At 37.0% G+C, this 24212-nt stretch overlaps 3 protein-coding genes across 3 annotated transcripts in view; all 3 read right to left on the bottom strand.

Annotated features, from left to right (window-relative positions):
- The window catches only part of LOC100367406 (FHF complex subunit HOOK-interacting protein 1A-like), a 32300-nt gene extending 19890 nt beyond the window's left edge, over positions 1-12410 (bottom strand). Inside the window, exons 1-5 of the mRNA XM_085497878.1 lie at positions 12296-12410; positions 9710-10490; positions 3554-3700; positions 2076-2162; positions 1086-1121 (exon numbers count right to left, since the gene is read on the bottom strand). Coding sequence (XP_085354004.1) covers positions 1086-1121; positions 2076-2162; positions 3554-3700; positions 9710-10483 — 1044 coding nt within the window. The 5' untranslated portion in view covers positions 10484-10490; positions 12296-12410. The remainder of the gene's footprint in view (positions 1-1085; positions 1122-2075; positions 2163-3553; positions 3701-9709; positions 10491-12295) is intronic.
- A 6099-nt stretch (positions 12411-18509) lies between these two features.
- Positions 18510-19457, bottom strand: LOC146746660 (uncharacterized). The gene has a single exon (XM_085498278.1). It carries the CDS (start codon positions 19455-19457, stop codon positions 18510-18512), a length of 948 nt encoding a protein of 315 aa, XP_085354404.1.
- A 29-nt stretch (positions 19458-19486) lies between these two features.
- On the bottom strand, positions 19487-21832 carry LOC146746659 (uncharacterized). The gene has a single exon (XM_085498277.1). The coding sequence runs from the start codon at positions 21830-21832 to the stop codon at positions 19487-19489; it is 2346 nt and encodes a 781-aa protein (XP_085354403.1).
- Between the last annotated feature and the right edge of the window lie 2380 nt (positions 21833-24212).

Genomic DNA, 24212 nt, shown 5'->3' with positions numbered 1-24212 from the left:
ACTGCGAGCAGGGGCGGTAAAAAACTGGCTGAGTCGCCCCAGTTGTGACGTCACATAGCAGTCAAATAAAAACTCTGTAGGCACAAGGCACCCGAGACGATGAGGGGAACGCACTAATGCAACATCGTCTTTTGACCTAGTAGGTCAAGCCTATTATTAACCAATCATAATGCAGTGTTATACCGACACAATTCAGGAATTCCTGAAGGCATTCTGGTATCGCAATGCAGAAGTGAATTATCGATTGGAATTGATATAAATTTGATTACCAGTATTCGGGAAAAGTCAAACAATGTTCAAAAAACTGGGTTTTATGACTAGACAGTCAAATTCAGAGCAGTTTATAAGATATGGGCACTTAGCTGAACGTGAACCTAAAACACCTTTATTGGGTTAGAAGTAATATTCAATAAAAAAGAATATATATCAAAAAGTCTATAGCATCCTTAACATTAATTTACATCAATATAATTTTTTCTAGAACATCCATGTATGGCATTTCTACGACCAAGCCACCATGTAAAACCACCATGGTTAAGCCTAGGGGAACACTGATACAACAGTAGCCCTGCACCAAAAATTTCAAAATAAGTCACACCAAAAACTGCAAACAAATTAACTAAATTAACATTTAATAGAGGTTTAATTTCCTTGTAACAGTGTTCTCCCGACAAGTCGTTTGAAATAGTTGGGTGAAAGAAAGCTATATTAGCATAATATAGGGCTACAGTACCACCACATGGGTGAGCTACGGTACCACGTACACATGAGTATGCTACGGTACCACATCGTCCGAGCGTTACAGTATCATGTGGACGTAACAGTATAACAATGGGGCGCTACAGTACCACAAAGAGTGAATCTAAATGCTAGTAGAAGATACTGAAACTGAAATCCACATCGCTTTTAAACCTCTTGGGGGAACACTGTTAATGTTACTAAAAGCAAAAGACAAAAACTATAATTCAGAAATTAGAATAACATACGCAGTGCCGCTGTGAGTGGCAAGCCAATTAACGTTAGTCACAGAGAGAGCATGAGATAGAGAGAGAGACAGAGGCATAAGGTAGAATATATTAGCTTACCAATGAAGAATTCAGTCCATTGATATGGTATATGAACTAATGTAATGGGATGGACATGGAAAATAAGATAATATTGTTATTATTCTCTTGGTTGACAGGAAAGCAGCACGTACATGCAGGACTGCACCAGCGTTCATTGCTGGTTTGCTACAAATGATATGCAGCTTCTTCAGAAAAGGCTCAAAATACGACGATGTAGGTTTTATGCGAATGAATTGGAATTCATTTTGCTGGGGTACCATTGCTGCCAAACTGGGAAACATACCAGGAACTCTAAATTCAGCATCATATAATGATTTTAACAGGAGAGTCATTAGCAACTGTCGCAATGTGCCACATTTAGTATATGCCATTGATCAAACAACTACATATGTTACATTCAAATTTAGAAAAAATATCACAAAATCGAGATATTTGTTTGATACTGAATGACCAATCGGTACATTAGGTCTAACCTGTCTGAGTGTGACAACATTTCACTTATAAAGCACTTAAATACACGTTCTGTTTTTTTTTTACTTTTAACAAATTTAGGTGGAGCATGTGGCAACACTTATACTACCAATAAATGAACTTGAAATGCAAAGGAATAACTAAAGATAAAAATGATAAATCCAAAGCAAAGTGAGTTAACCGTAAATTACGCATGCTGCCAAGTTCAAAGTATGCAAATTATTTCCCGAACTATGTTCTGTACAGCCTGAATTCAGTTAAAACGTTGCTGCTAGCTATCCACCAATAGCAAGTGTTCAGTCAAGTCATGTGATGAATGAATTCCTCATATCAAATATATATCCCCAAAGCCACCATGCATTATGAAAACAGCGCCCTCTAAGACACATGCTATTATTCTTGCAGCACAGTGTATACTAAACATTCTCCATTACGCGAACAAACGAAAGACGTACACAAGCGTTGGAACATAGTTAGTGGGATGTTATTCTGACATTTTAAAATTGAATATGAATGATCCCGAAAATACAGGCTCACCTGGTGCAGGGCAGGCGCCATCACAGGCAGCAGAAAACCATCATAGACATAGTCTACGAGTTGTCGGCATACACGAGGATGGGCAACCTGAGATAGAAAATAGAAAATAGAAAATATATGAAGCCAAGCTGATATCGTGAAATCTCTTAATTTACCACATTATACACTTTCAACAAATTAAATTCTTGAAATTAAGCTAAACCAATTTAAAAAGTATGAAAGAAAAAAAAGTACCGCAATCTTTGAATTATGTGCCTCTCTTTTATATATTATATATCAAAATGACTACTAGAGTAGTGCTTAATGCCATGGGAAAAATCACGAAATGCTTTTTTTTTTAATATTTTTAACAGAAACTTTGTATCAGCAAAATTTTTAAAAACAACTTGTGAGTAACAAGAAATCTTATTTTATGTTGCCGGTACGTTAATAATTTGAATCAGTCTAGAGAAGTTGAGACATAACAGTATTTCAATTTGATAAATTAGGCTCGTTTTTACTCATTATAGAAATGGGATGGCAGATATTTTTTTCAGTTCCTTTAGTTTCAGTTACTTTTTTTTCAGGATAACATTGCCATGAAACTTTTTCTGTAATTTTCCATTTAAAAAAAAAATGTTTTTAAGGTTTCTAATGTTAAATACTTATTTCCTATATTTCAGAATCTGAGTTACAAAATCAAGTTTTATTACCAAGACCAAAAAATGGAACATAATTTTTATTTCATTTTTTTCCAGACACTGACCCACTTGTAGGCAAACAAAAAATTCTGAAACAATGCGAAATATTGAATCAAATTTGTGACAGGAACAATAGTGACGATCAAAAGGATTTATGTGCGGATTTGTTTATTTGCACTGGATGAAGAAATGTTTTTTTATATCAAAAGAGAAGGATTTACATGTTTAGAATACCGGATAAAATATCAAATTACTCTAAGATGTCTACAAGTCAACACTATTTTCTATAAATATTACTCTACTCTGATGTAAGACTTACTAGTGCTTGTGAAACATATTCGAACAAATCCTTCTAAAAATTACACAAATTTAGTTTATCTGATATGCGACTTGTTTCTATCGTTTCAGCAATTATTATTATTATTATTGATCATTTTTTCTGATATGAACTTTAATTGTTGGATAAATTTATCAATTTTGTATAATTCGCTATTATAAATACTAAAAAGTGAAATTCTTATGAGATGTGTTACACCAAAACTTTATTATCGATATGTAACTGAAAATGAATTGTGGGAATGTGGTAATCAGGGGTTATTTTGTAAATGATAAAAACTTTGTCAGCTTTCATGCATACATGTTGAAGGTAGTTATCATAAAGAAAAACCTGTCAGCTTTTTTGTACAGACGGTTGTTATCGAAAATAAAACTCTGTCGGCTTCCATGTATAGAAGGATGTTATCGTAAAAGAAATCTGTCGGCTTTCATGTATAGAAGACGCACATTTAATACACGTACCTGTACGACAGCATTACAGAAATCTAGAGAGTTGAGGAACGCAGCTAACGATGTGATATGATTCGCGTCATCTCTCGTCAACTTATGCGAGTGCGGGATATTGTGTGGTAATGCCGAATAAAGCCCACTGAGTCCAGTAGCCAGCACCTAAAATAAATATGCATATATATATAAAAAGTTATTCAAGACTTATCTGGATCAATAAATCGGCAATTACATAATATACATAAGATAGTAAATTGCCTCAGACTAGGTGCCATCTACTGTAAAATGACTAATTTTCGCTGGGTTTAAATTTCGCTGATTTACCATTTCAGGCATATTCAGTGGGTTTTAAATTCACGGTTTTATCACTTAGATAATATGCTAAATCTTACATATTCACTGGGTTTTAATTTAACGCATTTTTCAGTCAGCGAAACAAGCAAAATTAAAACCCAGTAAATAATTAATCCTTTTACAGTATTATCGTGACAAATTTATGAATAATAGACCAGTGAATCAGTCTAGGGGGCTGTGGGAGGGCATTATGTATGGGTCAGTCTGCGCATGTGATGATACAGAATTCTGTGCCATCTACATGTACATATTCATGTAGCGGTTCACCAGACCGTTCTTGAAAGTACTGGGAAGTGCTCGCTGAATGGCTAGATACCAGGCTATGATTGACATGTGTTTAATAGAACTGATTTTGTAAGGATCTTGTGTTAAAATGCAACCACCAAAAATCAAGTTGGGTCAGCTTAATTGTTGACTGTTGTGAGGAAAGAGCTTCAAGTAAAGAAATCAAGATTGTACGTGGTGAGACAATGACATGCTGGAGAATTATTTGGCATTATGGGATGCATCATATCGACATAGAGGGCATACATGTACTGGCCAGCAACATATAACAACATGTACCGTACATTGTAAGTCACAGCGATCATTTGATCCATGTCTAATGATGCCAGACTGACAGTAAATTTATTAATTCCCCATCCTACATCCTTTGTTTGACAGAGGTGTGTCTATGTTCAAAATAGGTCATATTATATTGATCAAGCCATTATGTTAATGTATACCTATATACCGATGTGCTAATAATAAAATAAATACGGTACTTCATGTAGGTTAGACACCACAATTTGTGTGACCGTGCACGCTCAGTGTACATATCCTTAAAGAAATTAACAGTGATTACCAAAACTTAAACAAAAAAGAACAATTTAAACTTGTACTACAGTCACCAAATACAAACCATCTTATCACTCTCTGCAAATATTTAGTTAAATATAAACAAGACTAATTCTTTTATTTATGTCATGTTCTTTTATATTTTATACATATTCTGTGATGCATACAGATATACTTACATATCACAGTATTTTAATATTTCTTATATTATTAATAATTGTCTTTAGTATTTTTGTCATTCATCAATTTTGAGTTCTTTTTTAAATCAATTTGTACATTTCATGTACTTTTATTATTTACTTTATTAATCTGAAAACCTAAAAAGAAATGTTAACTCTTTCTTTACAGTATTAATTAATAAAGCATTATTCTATTCTATTCTATGTAAGCCATACATATATTTATCACAAAAAGTCTGATACAATGTAAATTATAGCCCCTGTTTTTTCTTTTAGCAGGATGTTACCACAAGTGAAATTAAGGTTATAGAATGTATACTAAGGTTATAGAATGTATACTGGATCAACTCTTTCAAAACTATGATGCGTTATTAAACTGACCCCAATTTGATGATATATACATGTGACAACTCATTTGTTAACTGTTGGTTCCTTAAAAACTGAATAACAATTGTAGTTAGAAGGATCAACTTTTACTTGTTTAAAATATATGAGAGCTCCACACATAAGTTATATGTGATGAAAGCAATAAAGTTTTCACCCACCTATTATGTTCCACCCCATTAAGGAATCAGTCTCATAAATTTTGAGTTCACACAATGGGACAAATTAAATACGACTTAAATACAATGGCTGCATGATAATACGTATACTGGTAGTGATCGCAGATATGTAATTATTCGAATAATTACAATCTTTCTGTATTTTTCTTCATTTTTTTTGTCTTTAACACAATCGTCAGTGGATGACAACTTTTGACATTTGCCAAAGGTTCAGTTCGTCATATATTTCAGTAGACATTGGAGGTTGTAGACAAAGAACACTCACTAGTAATGTTATGCACACTCTCCCGAGATCCTGATGAAACACAAGAGTGACATGATGAGTGCTTTTTCAAGGATCATATTGATATTTCTACACACCATGCTTAGTTACTACTTGTTCACCTTGTTATATTTATCAACCCATTATAATATATACCGAAAATGATTTTAGACTGCTATGACAATAATGTATTTTGACTAAATTGTTAATTTATAATTAATTTTAATCAACAATTAATTTATAATCAATAATAGATGAGTCAAAGAAAAAACCTTTGGGCAAATTTCACTGACCTACCACACATAGTTAATTAATAAAATAACAGTCCATCAATTGAGTATGAGTTTTATGCCATGCTTTAGTGAATTATTAATACACTTATTTCATTTATAAAATGTGAATTTCATTTTACTAAATTCCATAACTATAACTAGGGTGTTTTTCAATGTGTCAATGATGCGCCAGTGTATTTGCACAACAAGTTGCGTCACTACAAATCTGTGTGCGTCAGTGGCAGGTCATATCGTCTTAGAGGGCACACTGTTTGGTAATTGATTTCAAATTTAATTTTCTCAAATTTAAAATGTCTTGTTGAGTTACCCAAGGATGCCTTATCAGAACAGCACTTGAAGCAAGCAAGGCTTGAAATTCAGAGTTGATAAGACACCCATTTTTAACGCTAACATTTTTGAAAACGGCCATAGCAATAGTACATGTATCAAAGGTCACCAAGGCAAACTCATTGGTCAACAAAACAAATTGTCTTTGATGCCTCTATGAAGTTCAAGCTCTGTGGTCCTGCACTTCAGTAGTCCTTGAGTGTGGCAATGCATACATGGTGGAGGAAATAGTAAGAACAATGATTACAATGTACTGCTTGTTTTCCCGATATTACACTATGTGAGTGTAAGCGTAATTACAGTGTAATTTCATTTGATTTTCATTTCTGCCTGTGTGAACAAGCACCAACACTGACATGAACAAGCCATACTATGTCAACCAAATACACACATGTATATATATATATATATATATATATATATATATTTTAGCTAATTTTGTATTTCAAATTTTAAAATTATTTTAGATTACTTGTGTTATTTTATGTTCTTATATTGGACTTTACTTAAGCATAGTTTGTGCGTACGTTCCAAATAAAATATCCTATCCTATACAGTTAAACATTTATATAAACATGACCTTTTCTCTTAGAAATATACTACTGATGTGCCTTGCTGACAAGAGCACATAGAAATTTTATAAAATTTCAGCATTGCGATTAAAAATTTTCACAGAAAAAAAAAAATGTCATAACTTTACTATACGATAATAGGGACAACAAGCTGTGGAATGTTTTTTTATTGTACAATCTGTCTGCTCAAAACATTGACAAAATCTATTTAAATTTAGGCCATAGAAAATGGGTCCTCCAAATTTAAATTGCGTTCCACCAGTACGAAAAGAACATGCACGACTGAGTCAGTAAGGGTTCGTATCAGGTTTGAAGGAAGTACATGTACATACATGTGTATACCTGAGAAAAGGGGCGTATATCGCAGACACACCACTTGACATACATACATGTATAACATGGTGAATTTTTTACTAGCCTTGCACTTGAGTGGTTTAACAAAGAATGAAGATTGATTACAAATTTGTTTTATGAAGCTATTCTTATTTGTTAAAAACAGGGTTTCCAGCAGGATTTTTGCTCTAAAAATATTCAGCGAAACTTTGTTACACAAACATCCAAGGCATGAACCAACGTTCATATTGTAAATAACAAGCAGAAGAATTTAACAGAAGTTTACAAACCGCACTCAAGCTTGTTTTCAAGTTAATAATTTTGATAAATTATTAAGAAAGACATAATTGGATATCTGTAGCAGCCATTCATCGAAATGTAATCAAATGAAACCTATATATTCACTGTGATTTCCAATTTCACAAAGCCTCAATTCTAATCATCTTTTGATTTTTTCAGTTTATAATGAAAATAATCAATTTCTTTAAATACTTCAGAGACGATTTTTTTTTGTTTCGGTGAAAACACAAAATTATTGTACAGTTAACAATTTCCCATTTTATATGACAAACGCTCACATTTTGACAAAATTTCGTCATTGTAATCACCCTTGAATCATCATATCACAAAAATTCAAAGCAATGACAATTTTACGAATCAAAATTTGCTCACTCAGTTTCAAAAACTGCAATGTCTCGTTTTCAAAAATACAATAAAAATTGAATATTTTAAACAAACCATTGGATCATCCATGTTGTTATAGCGAGGAGCAGCTCTGGATTTTCTGGCAGAATCACAGCTCTGAGTAAATCACCATGCTACAATAGCTCGTGCAAGGAATAGTATCCCAAAAAATTGAACTTCAGTTGGTGCGAATCTCCACAAAATATGCGACGAAAAAAGAACAGGCGACTACATCAACGACCATCCCCTTTGTGTCAATACTAATCAAGATACCTTACTGTTAATATACAGCGCAAAGTACATCTCTAGTAGATTATTAATACGTGTATATATTGATTCAACAATTTTAACCTTTGACCCCCAGAAATAGCAGTACCAACACATGTGATCATGCACTCACAGTGCCGTCACATGCAGAATTATACAAATGAAAATGATTTTATTTTTTTATTATTTAGGTCAATAACTATTGTCAGCTGGTGAAAGTGAATGTGTTTGCTGAAATATTTTTTTTTTCAAGTTGCAAAAATTATTAATTATTAAACTACAGCCCATTGTACTAATTATGTTGATAATTTGCATGTTGAAGCAACAAGGAATATACATGTATTTAATTCAAGCTCCATTGTGTTTACATACATTACCAACCTGCAAAAATTCACATATTTAATGAAAAGTAATGACAGAAATATAATAAAACTTTTAGGGGAATTTTTACATAAATCATTCATTTCAAGAAATGAGTTTTTTTGGATATAATACCTTGACTCTTTTTTTCTTTTTTTTTTTACGTTATCATACTTTGATATTATTTTAATCACTTATATATTTATTGCTGTAAACCAATAGAACATTTGTACTTCTAAGGATGCAATAAAGTTATTATTATTATTATTACAAATATCATAAATACTTAACTGTATTTGCTGTTTATTTGCAGAGTTTTGTCAATGATGAAATAAGATGCATCGTCAGTTTTCTCACCACGAATTAAATATATTGGGCATAATTGTTCTATTAGTTTAGACAGACATGCGAAAATTACCCATCCGCAAGATACAAAGCACTGAAGAATTTTGTTGCCCCTATAGTGGAGATAGTGTCCTGAAATACATTTGTCTGTTGTGAAATGACATCAATATTCAATATGAAAACAGAGTTAGTTTATTCTACATTTATATATTGTCACTTGTATTTACATTTTTGTTTGTCTAATGAGAGAAATAAGACTAGGAGTAAAATATAAAACATGAGGCAAATGTCCCATGTCTTACATCTGGTGAGAACACTGTATGCTATTGCTAATCCAATAGGGCAAATACGGTACCATATGAGACCTGGTGTATTAGCTTGTGTTACTTCATCATTTTCACAATGTAATGAAAATGACGCTTACCAGTACATGCCATACGCTTAACATCACGTTTTAAGGTAGGAGCATCGTCACCTGTGCATGCACTGGAATTGAGTCCCAAGCGACGTTAACAACACACGCTAAAAACGCAAAGGCTCAATGGGTATACACTACCGGCAGTTTGTAAACAATGACACGCTATGACGACTCCCTCGCTTTGTTTAGTTTCGGTTAAACTTCCCCTACCCTCCTAAGGACATCTATAGTTATCTAGAGGGGGCATATATGAATGAATTGGGTAACTGGGAGTGAGTGTTAGAGTTAGGGTTAGGGATGGGGGGTACAAAAGGAACTCTTGCCCAACCAGGACTCTTAACACAATAACAACACAGTTCAATGTAATATGAACTTACCGGACAAAAATTTGTGCTTTCGGCAATATAGCTTCCAACCAATTCGTTACCAGAAGAAACTGACATACACAATAACAATGCATCTCGGGCTTGTTGACCTATTGGACCGTCTCTGTGTAGATAGGGTATCAGTAAGGAAAAAATCAGGAACTTCGCAGGTCCAACGTCCGGGCTAGCATGAAACAAAAAATCTAGCAAAGATGGGTCCTGTGTTAAACAGACACAGAGCTGGTTTAGCAACAGTATTAGGTGCGATTCCACCTGCTGGGAACAGAAATCAGAGGCAGCCAATAGTAGCCTCAACAAAGGGTTCAGTATTGCTTGATGCGTCAACATGCGCTGTCGTGACTGTCCAATAATCATCTCATAGATTTTCAAAAGTTCAAATTTGAGCTCTTCCACAAACTGACCGCTGCGGCTACTCCAGAGAAACAGCTTCTCCATGACATTTTCAGTGAGCATGGCTTCTAAGATCGGACCCATTTTGGCATTCCCTGCCTTTTCGGCTATCAGCAATGCCATCATCTGGTCAACATAGTTGACAACCGTTTGAACTTCATCAGCAGTTAGTTGTGGCCGGTAAAATAAGCCACTTGTAGTGTTCTGTCTGTAGATTATACTCTGTACCTGTCTCCAGTGCATTTTAAATACTTCATAACAAGTATAAGGATCGAGATCAGACGTATTTGGACGTTGGATTATCCTATCCTCCGACTCGGGAAATGTCACATACTTCCCATTATCGGGATGGTTATTTTCAATGTACCAACTCATCCTGAAACTATAAGGAAATAGTGTCATCATTTTAAATAGTGTTAATATTACAATCACAACAATGTACCTACAACAAACAACTCATTTGATTAGTTGGGAGGAGCTACAAAACAATCATCACTCCATCGAATAACCTGCTTTTTTTAAAGGCCGCTCTTCTTTCTAGCAGGTTGCCAATTCAGGTTTTGTCATACAAACAGCTTTGCTTGGCACCTCAACAAAAACATGTTGTAGTTGCTAGTAATTATTCAGGAAGATATTCTTTACATACATGTATGTGAGTACTGTAAAGGGGTTGATTATTCACTGGGTTTTGATTTTTGCTTATTTCTCTTACTGGAAAATGCACTAAATAAAACCCAGTGAATATGTAAAATTGAGCATAGAACACATTATGTAAATGATAAAAATGTGAATTTAAAACCCACTGAATATGTCTGAAAAGGTAAATCGGCAAAATTTAAACTCAGTGAAAATTAGTCATTTTACAGTATATTGCTTTAGGGAACGATAATTATTTTTAGCTAAGTATTGCAGTTGAGATTGAAAATGTCATTATTACCTGTGAGTGTTGATTTCTTTTAAGCACTGTGACGTATCTATTTTCAGTAAGATCATGCAATCATGGCAAACAATATTGAATAAATTTGGCCTATTGGTAATTTGTCTACTCACACAGCAGCTTCCAGTTCCATACATACATGTACACATAATTACATGAGAATACACTTGAAAATAAATGAATTTCATAGCAATGGATTTCCCCATATCGGTAATGGATTTCCATGTTCAAAAATTTACGAATGCAACAGTGTGCATTACTGTGGCTTGCACAATATTAGTAAGGTAGCAAGTACCAGGAAGACTTGGGCAATCCAGAACAAAATATACAGTGAGGGAAAGCTTCCTCACATCCTGAATGAGAAGCTACGGTTACCGGTATCGATAGAGGCAGGAAGGAAGGAATGAATCAGTTTAATAATGTAAGAACGAGATAAGCTCTATGGTGTGCCACACTATCAAATTAATTTCATGCAACGTACAGATTTTGATTTTCCTGTTTTGATATGTATATATACAGGGAATAATAATTATTATTTTTTTGTTTGTATTGTAAAAATTCTTGATTTAAATATAATAATGAATTATTTTGTTATATAATAACAGCTTCTGTGAATTGTTGTTATCTGATATAAATATACTGCGTTATCACACAGCCGTTAGTCAATATTACGTGTATAATCATGTTTCACCTTTGGTACTAGTATCACACAATGCATGATGTATCAGTATTTGGGTTCATGGCCGGAATATTGGCGTGTCAACACGCACGTCAAAATATCGAGATGTCAGATGAACGAGAACTATATATATATAGTAGACAATGACAAATGGGGAAAAAAATTACATTACTACGTGTTTCGTGTGGTCCCTTTAAACCAATTGCGAAGAAACCATACTACTGTATAGACGGATCACGGAATGTGTAACGGAACATAACAAAACAGTCACCAACTCCCATTTTAACAGAGGAATTGTGGTTTGACATTCCACATAGCTTACAAGCTAGTCGTTGTGCTTTTGTGTCCCGGTATTAGTATACGAAACGCTGGTTTCAGATAACAAGTCACGGTGAAATGGAAGCGCTAACAAACTATACAGATGAAACCAGTCACCCGGTGTTTGTATCTCAAAAATACAACGCGATCCCGATCATCGACGGCGTCGCACTGCAGAATCACTTTAGTGGCAAGCCGATCAAAGAACATCGGATTGAATTCAGTGGCATAATGAGTTAGCGATAATACTTACCGAAATTACTGAGTAGTTTCATACGCCTATTAATCAACCAATTAATTAATATACAGCAAAAAATTACAATCAATACTGTATAGGCTTTGTAATTCGCCTCCCTCTTGTAACGCCATTTTGGAAATTTGATCCCGTGATTCAGCTGCGAATACCGACTTGTTGAGGGCGCTCTGAAAGATTTTCCCTACATATTGTATCATTGAGCCCCCATGGCCATTGAGCACTTGATTACAGTACATAAACCAACTAATTCACAAGCAAAGAACATTTAACCCGGGGAGAAGGGGGTTTTGCGCGATCCGTCATTGGAATTTTGATTTTTTGAGAGTCAGTGATTCGTCCAAATTGAACATTATTCGTGACAATGATGCTTCCGTGTCGTGAAAGTTTTTCGTGCTTAGTCACGGTAAAAAATAAACAGTTCAATAAGCTAAAACGATCTGATTTAATTTTTTTTTACAAAATAGTTTATTTTTTTTTAGTATATACATAATCTCCACCTTGTTGAACACCCGTGGCCCATAACTTCCTAGTAAAGAACCCTCGCTCAATGTTATATTTCTACGGATTTTACCTTCTTTCAAAATAAAACTTCTGACTACTAGTAATCAGCATAAAACGCGCATTGTAATGTGTGTATAATATAACTACGTTACCACACTTTAATATTATACGGGAGGGTCGTCACCTGCGCACGCGCGGGAATTGAGTCCCCTTTCGCAGTATAGCGGTTAACTATTCGTTCGTGATGGCAAACAGACGGGTATGATGGCATGTGGGGTCATGTGACAAGGGGTATTTAAGTGGAAGACAGAAGGTTGAATGTCAATCTAGGCCAGTCTCGCTACAGTGCAGTTTTCAACTGGTTGTTTTGTAAGTTTGTTAATGCTTGTTGTATAATACAGGGCGACACCCGCCACCTTCCCCTGGGCACGTTCGACAGTGCGACGGGTACAGGTTTCCAGGTATTTTTTGTCCCCAAAGGGGTTTGTTTTAATCCTGGTTTTTCCTGGGCGGTCGGCGTGCCAGTAACGGGGGTTACTATTTTGTCGATGTTTTTGTCAGTTTTTTTAAATATTTCTTTGACCGAGTAATATTAATGCCATTTGCCGAGCATTAATAGTCGACCTTTTTTGCAGTCCATGCAAGTTATTTTTTTCTCTCATTTAGTTTATTTCAATTTGAACAATACATGCAATGTAATGGCAGCTGTTTTTAGTCGGCTTTTTTAGTGTGTTTTGTTAAATAAATGGTTCGCCGGACCGACTGCACATACGTGGCCGCACCTGGCATGAACCTTGCGTTATGTAAGTGTGTGTTGTACATTGTCGGATATGACGAGTCTAGTAAAGACACAATAACAGCACACGTTTGTAGACTAAGCAAATAACACCGAATAAACGGCAAGGTAAAGACTATGTCTAATTATAGTAAATACGTACTGCGTGCGTGACTCGAACCGGCGCTCGCGTACGGCACCTAATCGCCTAGCTTCACGCCACTACACGTCTTCCCCTCGGCCACCGGGCATCCCCATAAAAGGATGCCTAATAACCGAGCTTATTACGTGCAGAGAACGTGAAACCCGTCCACGCGATACGCGCCACACAGCATGGCCAGAATGAGCGCCGGTTCGAGTCACGCACGCAGTACGTATTTACTATAATTAGACATAGTCTTTACCTTGCCGTTTATTCGGTGTTATTTGCTTACTTTACTTCCTATGTCGACAGCAACTTTGAGTTTAAAAATTATTTCTCAGTACTTATTCACGTTTGTAGACGTTTGTTTGTAAACGATGACACGCTATGACCATCTGACGCATGCGCAGGTGACGACTTCCCCAATAGGTCGGCTGGTGCATTGACGCTGCAGTTCGGCGTCTTCTATCTGGGACAGCGCTTCCCGTGACGATGGCACAACGCGGCTGGTGACCATTTTGCACATTCTCCTTCCTAGAGTTCCTTGCTGTTATTTCACCGAAAGTATCTCTGCAACTACACACCGCCATTTTTACTACGCGTATTATTTGCGTATTTTTGTTATTAAAGGGCTCTCGTGTTGATTTATTCCTACTGAAATAGAAGTTTTGAAATATTTTATTGATAGCTGATAACAGAGGTACATTACTTGGGGTTTGCAACGCGCATAGTACTGTATGGTGACATCATGTCAAGATCCCATTCAAGTCTCATCTCGTAGATAGCGAGACTGGTGCTACGACCTTCTGACATGACATAGGCGGTTTGTAATAAAACAATAAAACATGTATTACCACATTCATAGTGAAAAAATGTACATGTAATACATCGAAAATGTACAGAAAATATAGTTATCGTAATCCGTCATAACGTGAGCAGCTATTTTGATCCACCTAGACATCCCAGTATCCTAGTTACCTCGGGCATGCGCATTCGAATTTTTCTGAGTTGGAACACTTATGTGAGAGCGAGATTGAAACGGGATCTTGGTATCATGTCACCGTAGTTGCAAACCCCAAGTAATGTACCTCTGCTGATAATGATTACTAAGGTGTTACCAATCTCCTTCCCAGAGGCCATTGCGCTTTACGCAATAGTGCCTCTGCCACAGGCAGCCTTCAATTTTGTGGTCAATCACCTCACTACGCACGGCCATTTTCCCGCGGTTGTTTCATTTGAAACCGAACTACAAAAAGTGGGAAAAAAAACGTATGTGACATCCGAACTATTTATTAATGTCAGACTTCAGTAAAAACGTAAATACGAACCATTTTATCGCGGACTATGTTTTGCAATGTAATGTTACTGTAGTGAAATGGCGCACGTGATACACTAAAACTCGATAGAAAAAACGCTCTGTTAACGTATATAGTTGGGAAAGAAACATTAGAACTAATTTCACTGAAAGGAGTTTCCTAACATTTCCGTTTATCTTGTATTCTGGTGAATATTTCAATACTATTTCTGGCTTGAACGGGTTCGATTTTGCGCGTCTAACAGACATAGAACACACAGGTTCTAGTAAGTTTATAAAGTTAGTCATTTATAGTAGAAACTAATGCTTTGGCATGTGGGAATGGATTGTACTTTTCTAACGCAAGTCATGTATATTTTAATCTAATTACCTGAACTTTTATTCGAAGTCGGGGCGTGAAACGTCTTATTAAAGTGATTAAAGTAACCAAGTGACTTACGCATAACTTTGTTAATCGATAGGGTCTTGTAGTTCGAACATATTCGAATATGCAAATGAGTTCTATGCAAAGCTGCTTTGTGCAGTGATGATAAGTAACGCGTATCGAACTGTGCGGAGTTCGAGGTCTTACTCGGTTCATCAAATTGACCGTCCTGCCGATTGCCAGACGAAGGAATATAAAGAAACCTAGAGGTATTACAGCCTGTAACGGCTAAATCGCCTTACTGTCACACCGTTTGTGTTACGGAAAGTAAAAAAAAATGAGTTTCTCACTTTGAAAACAGCCAGCACGCGTACGCTTTCGTCGAGTTCGAAAATCGAACACCTGCATAGCAATGTTTTGTTGGGCGTCTTTAAAAGTAGTGCCACTGTGACGCATCGACCAATCAACGACGAGCATAAGATCGCGTGGTGGCAGAGATATATACGTAGAAATAGAGCTCTGCCTGGGAGATTGAATTTTACAGTTAAATATGCGTAAAAATTAAACATTGTTGTCTTTCTAAAATAGGATCCCGGTTAAGCATAAACATATTTTGTTCCAATTTTGTACATAAATGGTGGACATTTTCTATTAACGAATGCTGTTTTTCGCCATATTTCTGACAATGAAATGCAGTGACTGATAAATGCCGGAATTGAGGATCGAGTCTGGGTGTTAATTATAAAACGTTATTCAAGATATGACAGATACATTAAAGCGCGGTTGTCGTCATGTAAATAAACAATGCGACAAGCATAAGATCGCGTGGTGGCAGAGATATATTCGTCGAATAGAACTCTGCCTGGGAGATTGCACAAACCTGTGTCATATGACGCCTTACTAGCCGATTTTGGCTAAAATTCCGCTCCGCCGCCTCTTTACAACAGTGTTTATACGCAGAACTTGATATTGCTTTTTACAATTTGGGTTGCCTTTGAATCACATATTTTAGTGAAACATTGTTTATAGAGTGAAATATTATTGTCATACATAATTCAATCTTTGAAACAACAGAAACTAACACATAATAACGATAATCAAATTTGTGTTTGAACTTTCGAAAGTAGTTGCGTTATTTCCGATTTCAACTAGTTCGAAAATAGAACGTCCTTAAGCGCAATAAAATCACGCGTAGAACTCCATCCGAACCAGACTCTGGTAGCGTAAACTTATTGCAATTTGCGCAATTTGGGCCCAGTTTGTTCTTACAAGTTTTCTAAGTTTCATTTATCATTATTTAGTAAACAGGTCTCTGAAACGATTTAATATATCCGTAAAATACGTGGCAATCGACGATTGACTTCGAAATTTCGAACAAACTCCCGGCACACCTTGCGCGATATGCGTCAGATCGGTGTAGAAAGGATGCCGACCTGCAGCGTCAATGGCACAGACCTGTGTCATTTCGCTGGTTCCCGGCGTCCTTTGCTTGGTACGCCATGACACTTGAGGCGGGAACCAGCCAACCTGTGTCATATGACGCCTTACTAGCCGATTTTGGCTAAAATAACGCTCCGCCGCCTCTTTACACCAGTGTTTATACACGGAACTTGATATTGCTTTTTACAATTAAAATTGTTTTTAATCACATATTTTAGTGAAATATTGTTTAGTGAGTGAAATATTAATGTCATAAATAATTCAATCTTTGAAACAACAGAAGCTAACACATAATAACGATAATCAAATTTATGTTTGAAGTTCGAAATTACTTGCGTAATTTCCGGTTTCAACTAGTTCCAAAATAGAACGTCCTTAAACGCGATAAAATCAAGCGTAGAACGCCTTTCTAACCAGACACTAGCAGCGTAAACTTATTGCAAATTTGCTAAATTTTGGGAGCAGTTTGTTCTTACAATATTTCTAAGTTTTATTTATCATCTATTTAGTAAACAGGCCCCTCAAACGATTTAATATACAAAAAAATGTATCCGTAAAATACATGCCAATCGACGACTGACTTCGAAACGCTCGAATTTTCGAACAAACTCCCGGCACAACTTGCGCGATATGCGTCAGATCGGTGTAGAAGACGCCAATCTGCAGCGTCAATGCTGCCGCCCTTTAACATAGAGTACACACTCTCACTCGAGAACACGATAAGGTGCGTATCCGAGCCAATAACGGTAGTTGTGTATCTTTCTCATGCCAAAAACAAGTCCAATTTGTATATATACCTGTATTACCAAGAGCTTTACTTTAAAGTGACAAGTCTACAAGAGTTTCGTATACTGGAGATGTGATTTATTCAAGCAACAGTGCAGGTCTGCTTAACACTATACAGCGAACGATCAGTAGTGTAAAACCAAGCACATTCATGAACATCGTATTCACAATCTTAAGCTCCGTAAAAACTTAAAAATACAGATAAATACAAATAACGATAACGTAGCAACACAATTAAATTTATAGTAACGATATGCTAGGTATGTCGAATAATAGTAACAAATGACCGTTTTTCCGATCTACTCAAAACATCTAAAATACTTGATAACAAGATAAATCTTGAACAAAAAGAAGGCAAAAATAGTATAAATGCAACAAATACATTATGGGCACATATTTACCTCATTGGCGACCTGTAAAGCCTTGGGATAATCGAAAGTATCCGAAATTCACAGTGACATAACAGAAAACAGCTTTCATGTCTAGTATGTATCAACAAACGGCAAAAAGGCGAATGAATACAATAGGGCAAGCCACTTAGAAAGAACAAATAAGTAATGAGTAAAAGTATTCAAAATACAACACAAGATAATTATTACTATCAATAAAAGACCCCAAACACAACAAGGAGTCTACAAATGCATAAAATTCATGAAACAAAAAGAACTATTTTTTATGCGTAATGGCACACTACCGCGAAGGTGAAGCTATTCGATCTGTTTGTTTCGCGAGGCTCTTCTAACATTCTAAGAAAGAACATTTCAAATCTGCCAATAGAGGGCGGCAGCCACACTCCCACCCAAAATCATTTATGATTTTCTACAACATGTACCAAAAAACTTACGATAACGAGTGTACTCTATACTGCTCCCACCCATGAGGGCTACATCAGGGGTGGTGGTCTTCAGAATTGTTTTCTACAAGTAGAACAAGTTTATGGATAAGTCTCTCTAGAATAGAGCAATTAGTCGTTCTCTTACCTCGTTTGGTTAAGTTTGGGTCACCCATAAGAATCTTGACCCGTCGTACAAGTCCATCTTTGTCATTAATGGTTTCTATTGCCTTTGCTAATCTCCAATGAGATCTAATGGTGTCTGCTTCTTGAAGAAGTACAATGTCACCTACCTGTATGTTTCTTTTCGTCTTTTGCCATTTCTGCCTGGACTGGAGATTTATCAAATACTCCTTTCGCCATCTTGTCCAGAATAAATTGCTTAGGTACTGAACTGTGCGCCATCGTTTACGAGCATATAGATCCTCTTTCACAAAATTACCTGGAGGTGGTGCAACAACATCAGACTTCATTGTCAGGAGCTGATTAGGAGAAAGTGGAGTTGGTCCCATAGGATCATTCAACTGCTCTGTTGTCAAAGGCCGGCTATTGACAATGGCCATAGACTCATATAAGAATGTTCTGAGAGACGAAGTATTCAGCCTGGCTTTAGCTTGCTCAAGGATTCCTGCAAGCATGTTCCTTACTGACCTAATCTGGCGTTCCCAGACACCTCCCATGTGGCTAGAGGCTGGAGAATTGAATATGAAGTCACATTGAACACTCTGCAATGTGTCCTGGATTGTTTCTTTATCTAGTGCCTGCATTTCACGATAAAGCTCATTTTTGGCACCAATGAAGTTAGATCCCCTGTCACATCGTATATGTCTTACAGGACGTCTGATAGCAATGAATGAACATAAGCTATTAATGAATGCATCAGTAGACATTTCTTCTATAGTTTCTATGTGAACAGCACGAAGGGCCAAACAAGTAAAAATTACACCATATCGTTTCACTTTACATCGACGTTCCTTAATGATGAATGGGCCGAAACAATCCATTCCACAGTATGTGAATGGTGGAGCTGGCTCTAAACGATCCTTGGGAAGATCTGCCATTCTTGTGTGTTGGCCTTTCCTCTAAGTTTTCGACACAGGACACATCTGAATATGTATGATGCAACTGCTGAACTACAGTTCAGAATCCAAAATCCACTTGATCTTAGACTATTCACGGTCATTCCTCTGCCTTGGTGAGCCACCTTTTTATGACACCATCCAATAATCATAGACGACACATGATTCTTCTTAGGAAGGATAATGGGATGTTTAACATGGTCAGGCATGGTAGATCTCTTCAATCGTCCACCTACTCTCAGTACTTGTTGATCGTCTAAATAAGGACTTAATGAAATTAGACAGCTGTTTCTTTTCACAGATAATACATCCTTTGAAATGGCATGACGATTTAAGTCTTCTATTTCTTCAGCGAATGCATCTTGTTGTGCCCACTTTATGATGGTCATCACTGCCGTCTGTCTAGCTTCTTGTGGTGAAATAGTAGTCTGCCTAAGCTTCCTGGAAATGTATTGATGAAATACAGCAATTGCAGTTACTGCCTTGGACCAGTCTGAGAAGCACTCCAAATGATGCAGCATTGATGAAGTAACTACGGTAGTAGCCAACACCTTTGCAGTTTTCAGTTCCGGATCATCTTCTTGTAGATCTATGTTCATATTGCCAAAAGATGGTAGTTCTGCATTCCATAATAAGGCTGGACCGGTGAACCAGTTTGACTTCTGCAAGCCTGCCACATCTAGGCCACGGGATGCATGATCTGCAGGGTTTTCTGCACTGGGATTGTAGTGCCACTGCTCAGCTACAGAAGCATCTTTAATTCTTTGTATGCGACTTGCCACATATATATGGAAGCGACGTGCATCATTTCTGATATAACCAAGTACTACCTTTGAGTCTGTCCAGTAGAAATTGTCTATGTTTTCATAGTCTAATTCTTTGTTTAGGAAGTTGCTGACTTTAATAGAAGTAACTGCAGCTTGAAGTTCCAACCTGGGAACCGTCACTGGTTTCAGAGGAGTGACTCTTGCTTTTCCTAAGACAAGGGAGCAATGTATGTTACTATGAACATCAACTAATCTCAGATAGGAACATTGTCCATATCCTGTAAGACTAGCATCTGAAAAATGGTGCAGCTCAACTTTCTTCAAGTCTTCAAAACTTTCTGGTTTGTAGCATCTCCTGAATTTGAGATCAGCCAACTTAGGAATTTCAGAAAGCCATGATTCCCATTTTGTACTAAGATTATCTGGTAGGGGTTCATCCCATTCCATACCCTTCTTGCACATCTCCTGTGAAATACGTTTACCACACAAGACAAATGGTGCAAGAAATCCAAGTGGGTCAAATATCGAAGCCACAGTTGACAGGATACCACGACGTGTAGGGGAATGATTTCTAATGGCTGGTCTGAACTGAAAGGAATCTGATTCTCCACACCATTCAACACCGAGGGCTCTTTCTACTGGTAGGTCACTGGAAGAAAGATCTAAGTCCTTGATGCCTTGTGCTTGCTCTGAGATAGGTATCGATTCCATAGTATCCCTGCTATTGGAAACAAATTTGTGCAGACGAAGATCCCCTTCTGCACAAAGATCACGAACATCTTGAATGAGTTTAACAGCTTTAGACACTGATTCAACACTTTGCAGGCCATCATCTACATATAAATTACTGTTAACGAAGTAGACTACATCACTACCATACTGTTGATTATCTTTAGCTATACGTTTAAGACCATAATTCGCACACCCTGGTGAAGACACTGCACCAAAGGGTTGTACTCTCATCTTGTATACAACTGGGTCAGAATCTATATCGTCATTCTTCCACCAAAGAAATCGAAGAAAATCTCTATCCTGCTCTGCTACTCTGAATCTATGGAACATTCTCTCGATATCACACATGATAGCAATCTTCTCTTTCCGGAAGCGACAAAGAACACCAACAAGAGAATTTATTTGGTCTGGACCTTGCAATAAATGGTCATTTAGGCTTGTTCCTTTGTATCTGGCACTACAGTAAAATACAACACGTATTTTACCAGGTTTTTGGGGGTGGTAGACTCCATGGTGAGGTATGTACCAGACATGTCCGACTTCTTCTTCTTGTTTCTCAACTAATTCTGCATCGCCCGCTGAAATGATGCTCTGCATGAACACTTTATAGTCATTTAAGTACTTAGGATCACTCTTAAATCGACGCCGAAGGTACTGCAAGTGATTCTCTGCCATAATCTTGTTGTCTGGCAATTTAGGTTTATCATGTTTAAACGGGAGTGGCATTGTATAAAGCCCATCATCTCCCTTGTGAATACCATTCTCAATAATCTTCATGAACCGGGAATCTTCCTGAGACATAAACACCTCATCAGTTCTGGTTTCATTAAAATCAGATTCAAGTAATTACACTACATCCAAAGGACTGACAATCTGTTCTTTTGTTGAAGTCTTGAAAGCATAGCAAATCTCTGATGGTGTATACTGCTTTTCATAAGAGTTATGTACATCCCCAGTACCATTAATGCTGAGTACCAAGTTGTCTGGTATTACCTTGGTAAGTATTCTATGTGAAACACAGAAAATATTTTCACTCTCTTCGAGGTGCAATGGCTTGGGGACAATCATAACCGATTAATAGACCTACTTCACAATTCTGTATGGGATGTATCCTATGAGCGATTTGGTGGAGATGAGGCCATTTTTCTGTAATCTCAGGAGTTGGTATATGCGATTTGTTGACTGGAATGTACTCTAACGAGTATGCAGTTGGTAGTGTAACCATTACATCAGAATCAAATCCACAAACACTGAGATTGGGATACTTTCTGCAGGGAATAACACGATCACTTGAAGTCATGGTTGTTAAACGAAGACTAACTGGATCTGACTTTGTTTTGAGCTGCTCTGCAGCATGATTCAATACAAATGTAGTATCAGACTGTGTATCAAGTAGTGCATATACTAACATCTCTTCACTAGGATCTTATTTGCTGGAGATCCATACAGGCACAATCATGGATGAAAGTGATTTGTCACGCTTGCGAACTATGCCATGACAACCAGCATCTTTCACATGTATATTGGTCCTTTCTTTGTAATCTTGATCTATTGTTCTGTTGGGTTCCGTAGTTTCACTGTAAGATGATCTTGGTACTTTGGTTATGTTTATTCTTTCTTCACTATGCAAGCTAGTGGGATGTCTCTTACTGCACTTCTTGCATATACTTCGATTTGGACATTTCCTAGACACATGACCAGAATGCAGACAACCAAAACAATAACCACCCTTTTTGATGAAATCTTGTTTCTCTGACATGGTCTTAGCTGTAAAAGTATAGCATTCTTGAATACTATTTTCCACCCTTCTTACAGAAAATACAGGACTGGTCATCTTTTTCTGGCTTTGCTATGGTTGATAGAGTGCGACCTCCAGGCCTGCCGTTTCTGGGCGTGTAGCGTTGAGATGTATCTCTGTCTTTTTGCAGGGTAGATTTCAGAGATTCCACAGAAGTGCACAGGTCACATGCAATTTCCGCTTTCTCCTGCAGGAAAGAAGCAAATGATTTAAATGAGGGGTATATACCTGTGCATTTCTTTGTCTTTGCAACAATACGACTCCATCTGTTTATAAGCCAATCTGGTAGTTTCTGAAGCATTTTTCTATTATCTCGAACATCATTTAACACTTCCATACCTGTTGTGACTCTCATGGCTATGAGACACTACTTTAGAAAGTCAGCAAACCGTCGCAAGGCTTTGGAATCTTTGCCAAAAATCTTTGGCCATGAGTCAATCTTATCTCTGAAGGCCTCGGTCAATGTGAAAGAATTTCCATATCTTTCTTCAAGAGTGGCTTTGGCTTCATCATATGCACTTTCACTTCTAAGTAGAAAGCATCCCTCTACCGCTTCTCTGGCAGAGCCACCTAAGTACCTTTTCAGGTAATGAATCCTCTCAACAGGCGGGATACCACGTGATTCGATTAAAGTAGAAAATGAAGTAATCCAATCTGGATATGCTAATGGGTCTCCTGTGAATACCAACGGTTTTGGTGCTGGTAGTCGACTCAGTGACACTGATGCTTTCAAGCTCTCAGTCAGTGCTCTAAGGTCATTCTGTGCTGTAGTTGTACAATACTCCTGAGATAATACTGGTTGGCATTTGTGTCTATTATTATTTGATTGTTCAACTACAGGGGGGCTATGTGGCTCCATTATCACCATTGGTTTTCCTGTACTATGTGTGTCTACCATTGCTGGTGGCACTAACTTGGGTTCTCTTTTAACTGGAAAATTTTCAAATAAATCTTCCCTTTCATATACAGCTAACTTAGCCTTTTCAATACGAAGCTCTCTTACTACTTTTTGTCTATTGAGCTCTCTTAACCTGCGCTGCATTTCTGCTTCAGCTGCAACCCTTCGCTTACTCTTCTCAAGCTCTAGTACCTTTAACTCCTCCTCTTGAATAGCCTCTTCTTCTTCTTCCAACTCAGCTTGAAGGGCAGCTGCTTTAACAGCGGAAGCCCTGCGTAATGATGATGAATTTGTTTCTTTTGAGTGCTTAGAAGACCGTGAGCAATGCGAAATGACTGATTTAGAACTAGATGACCACAGAGAACCAATGGACACCATACTCGAAATTTCAGCCCGTTTTATTACACGTTGTGCACGAAGAACTGTCTGATCCACATAGGCATTTACTCTATCAATGGCCATCAAAATATCTTTTCGTGGAGTGC

The sequence above is a fragment of the Saccoglossus kowalevskii genome, chromosome 4 (assembly GCF_978046115.1).
Source record: "Saccoglossus kowalevskii chromosome 4, keSacKowa6.1, whole genome shotgun sequence".
NCBI lineage: Eukaryota > Metazoa > Hemichordata > Enteropneusta > Harrimaniidae > Saccoglossus > Saccoglossus kowalevskii.
Note: the sequence above shows the minus strand (reverse complement) of the source record. Positions and strands in the feature narration are given on the sequence as shown.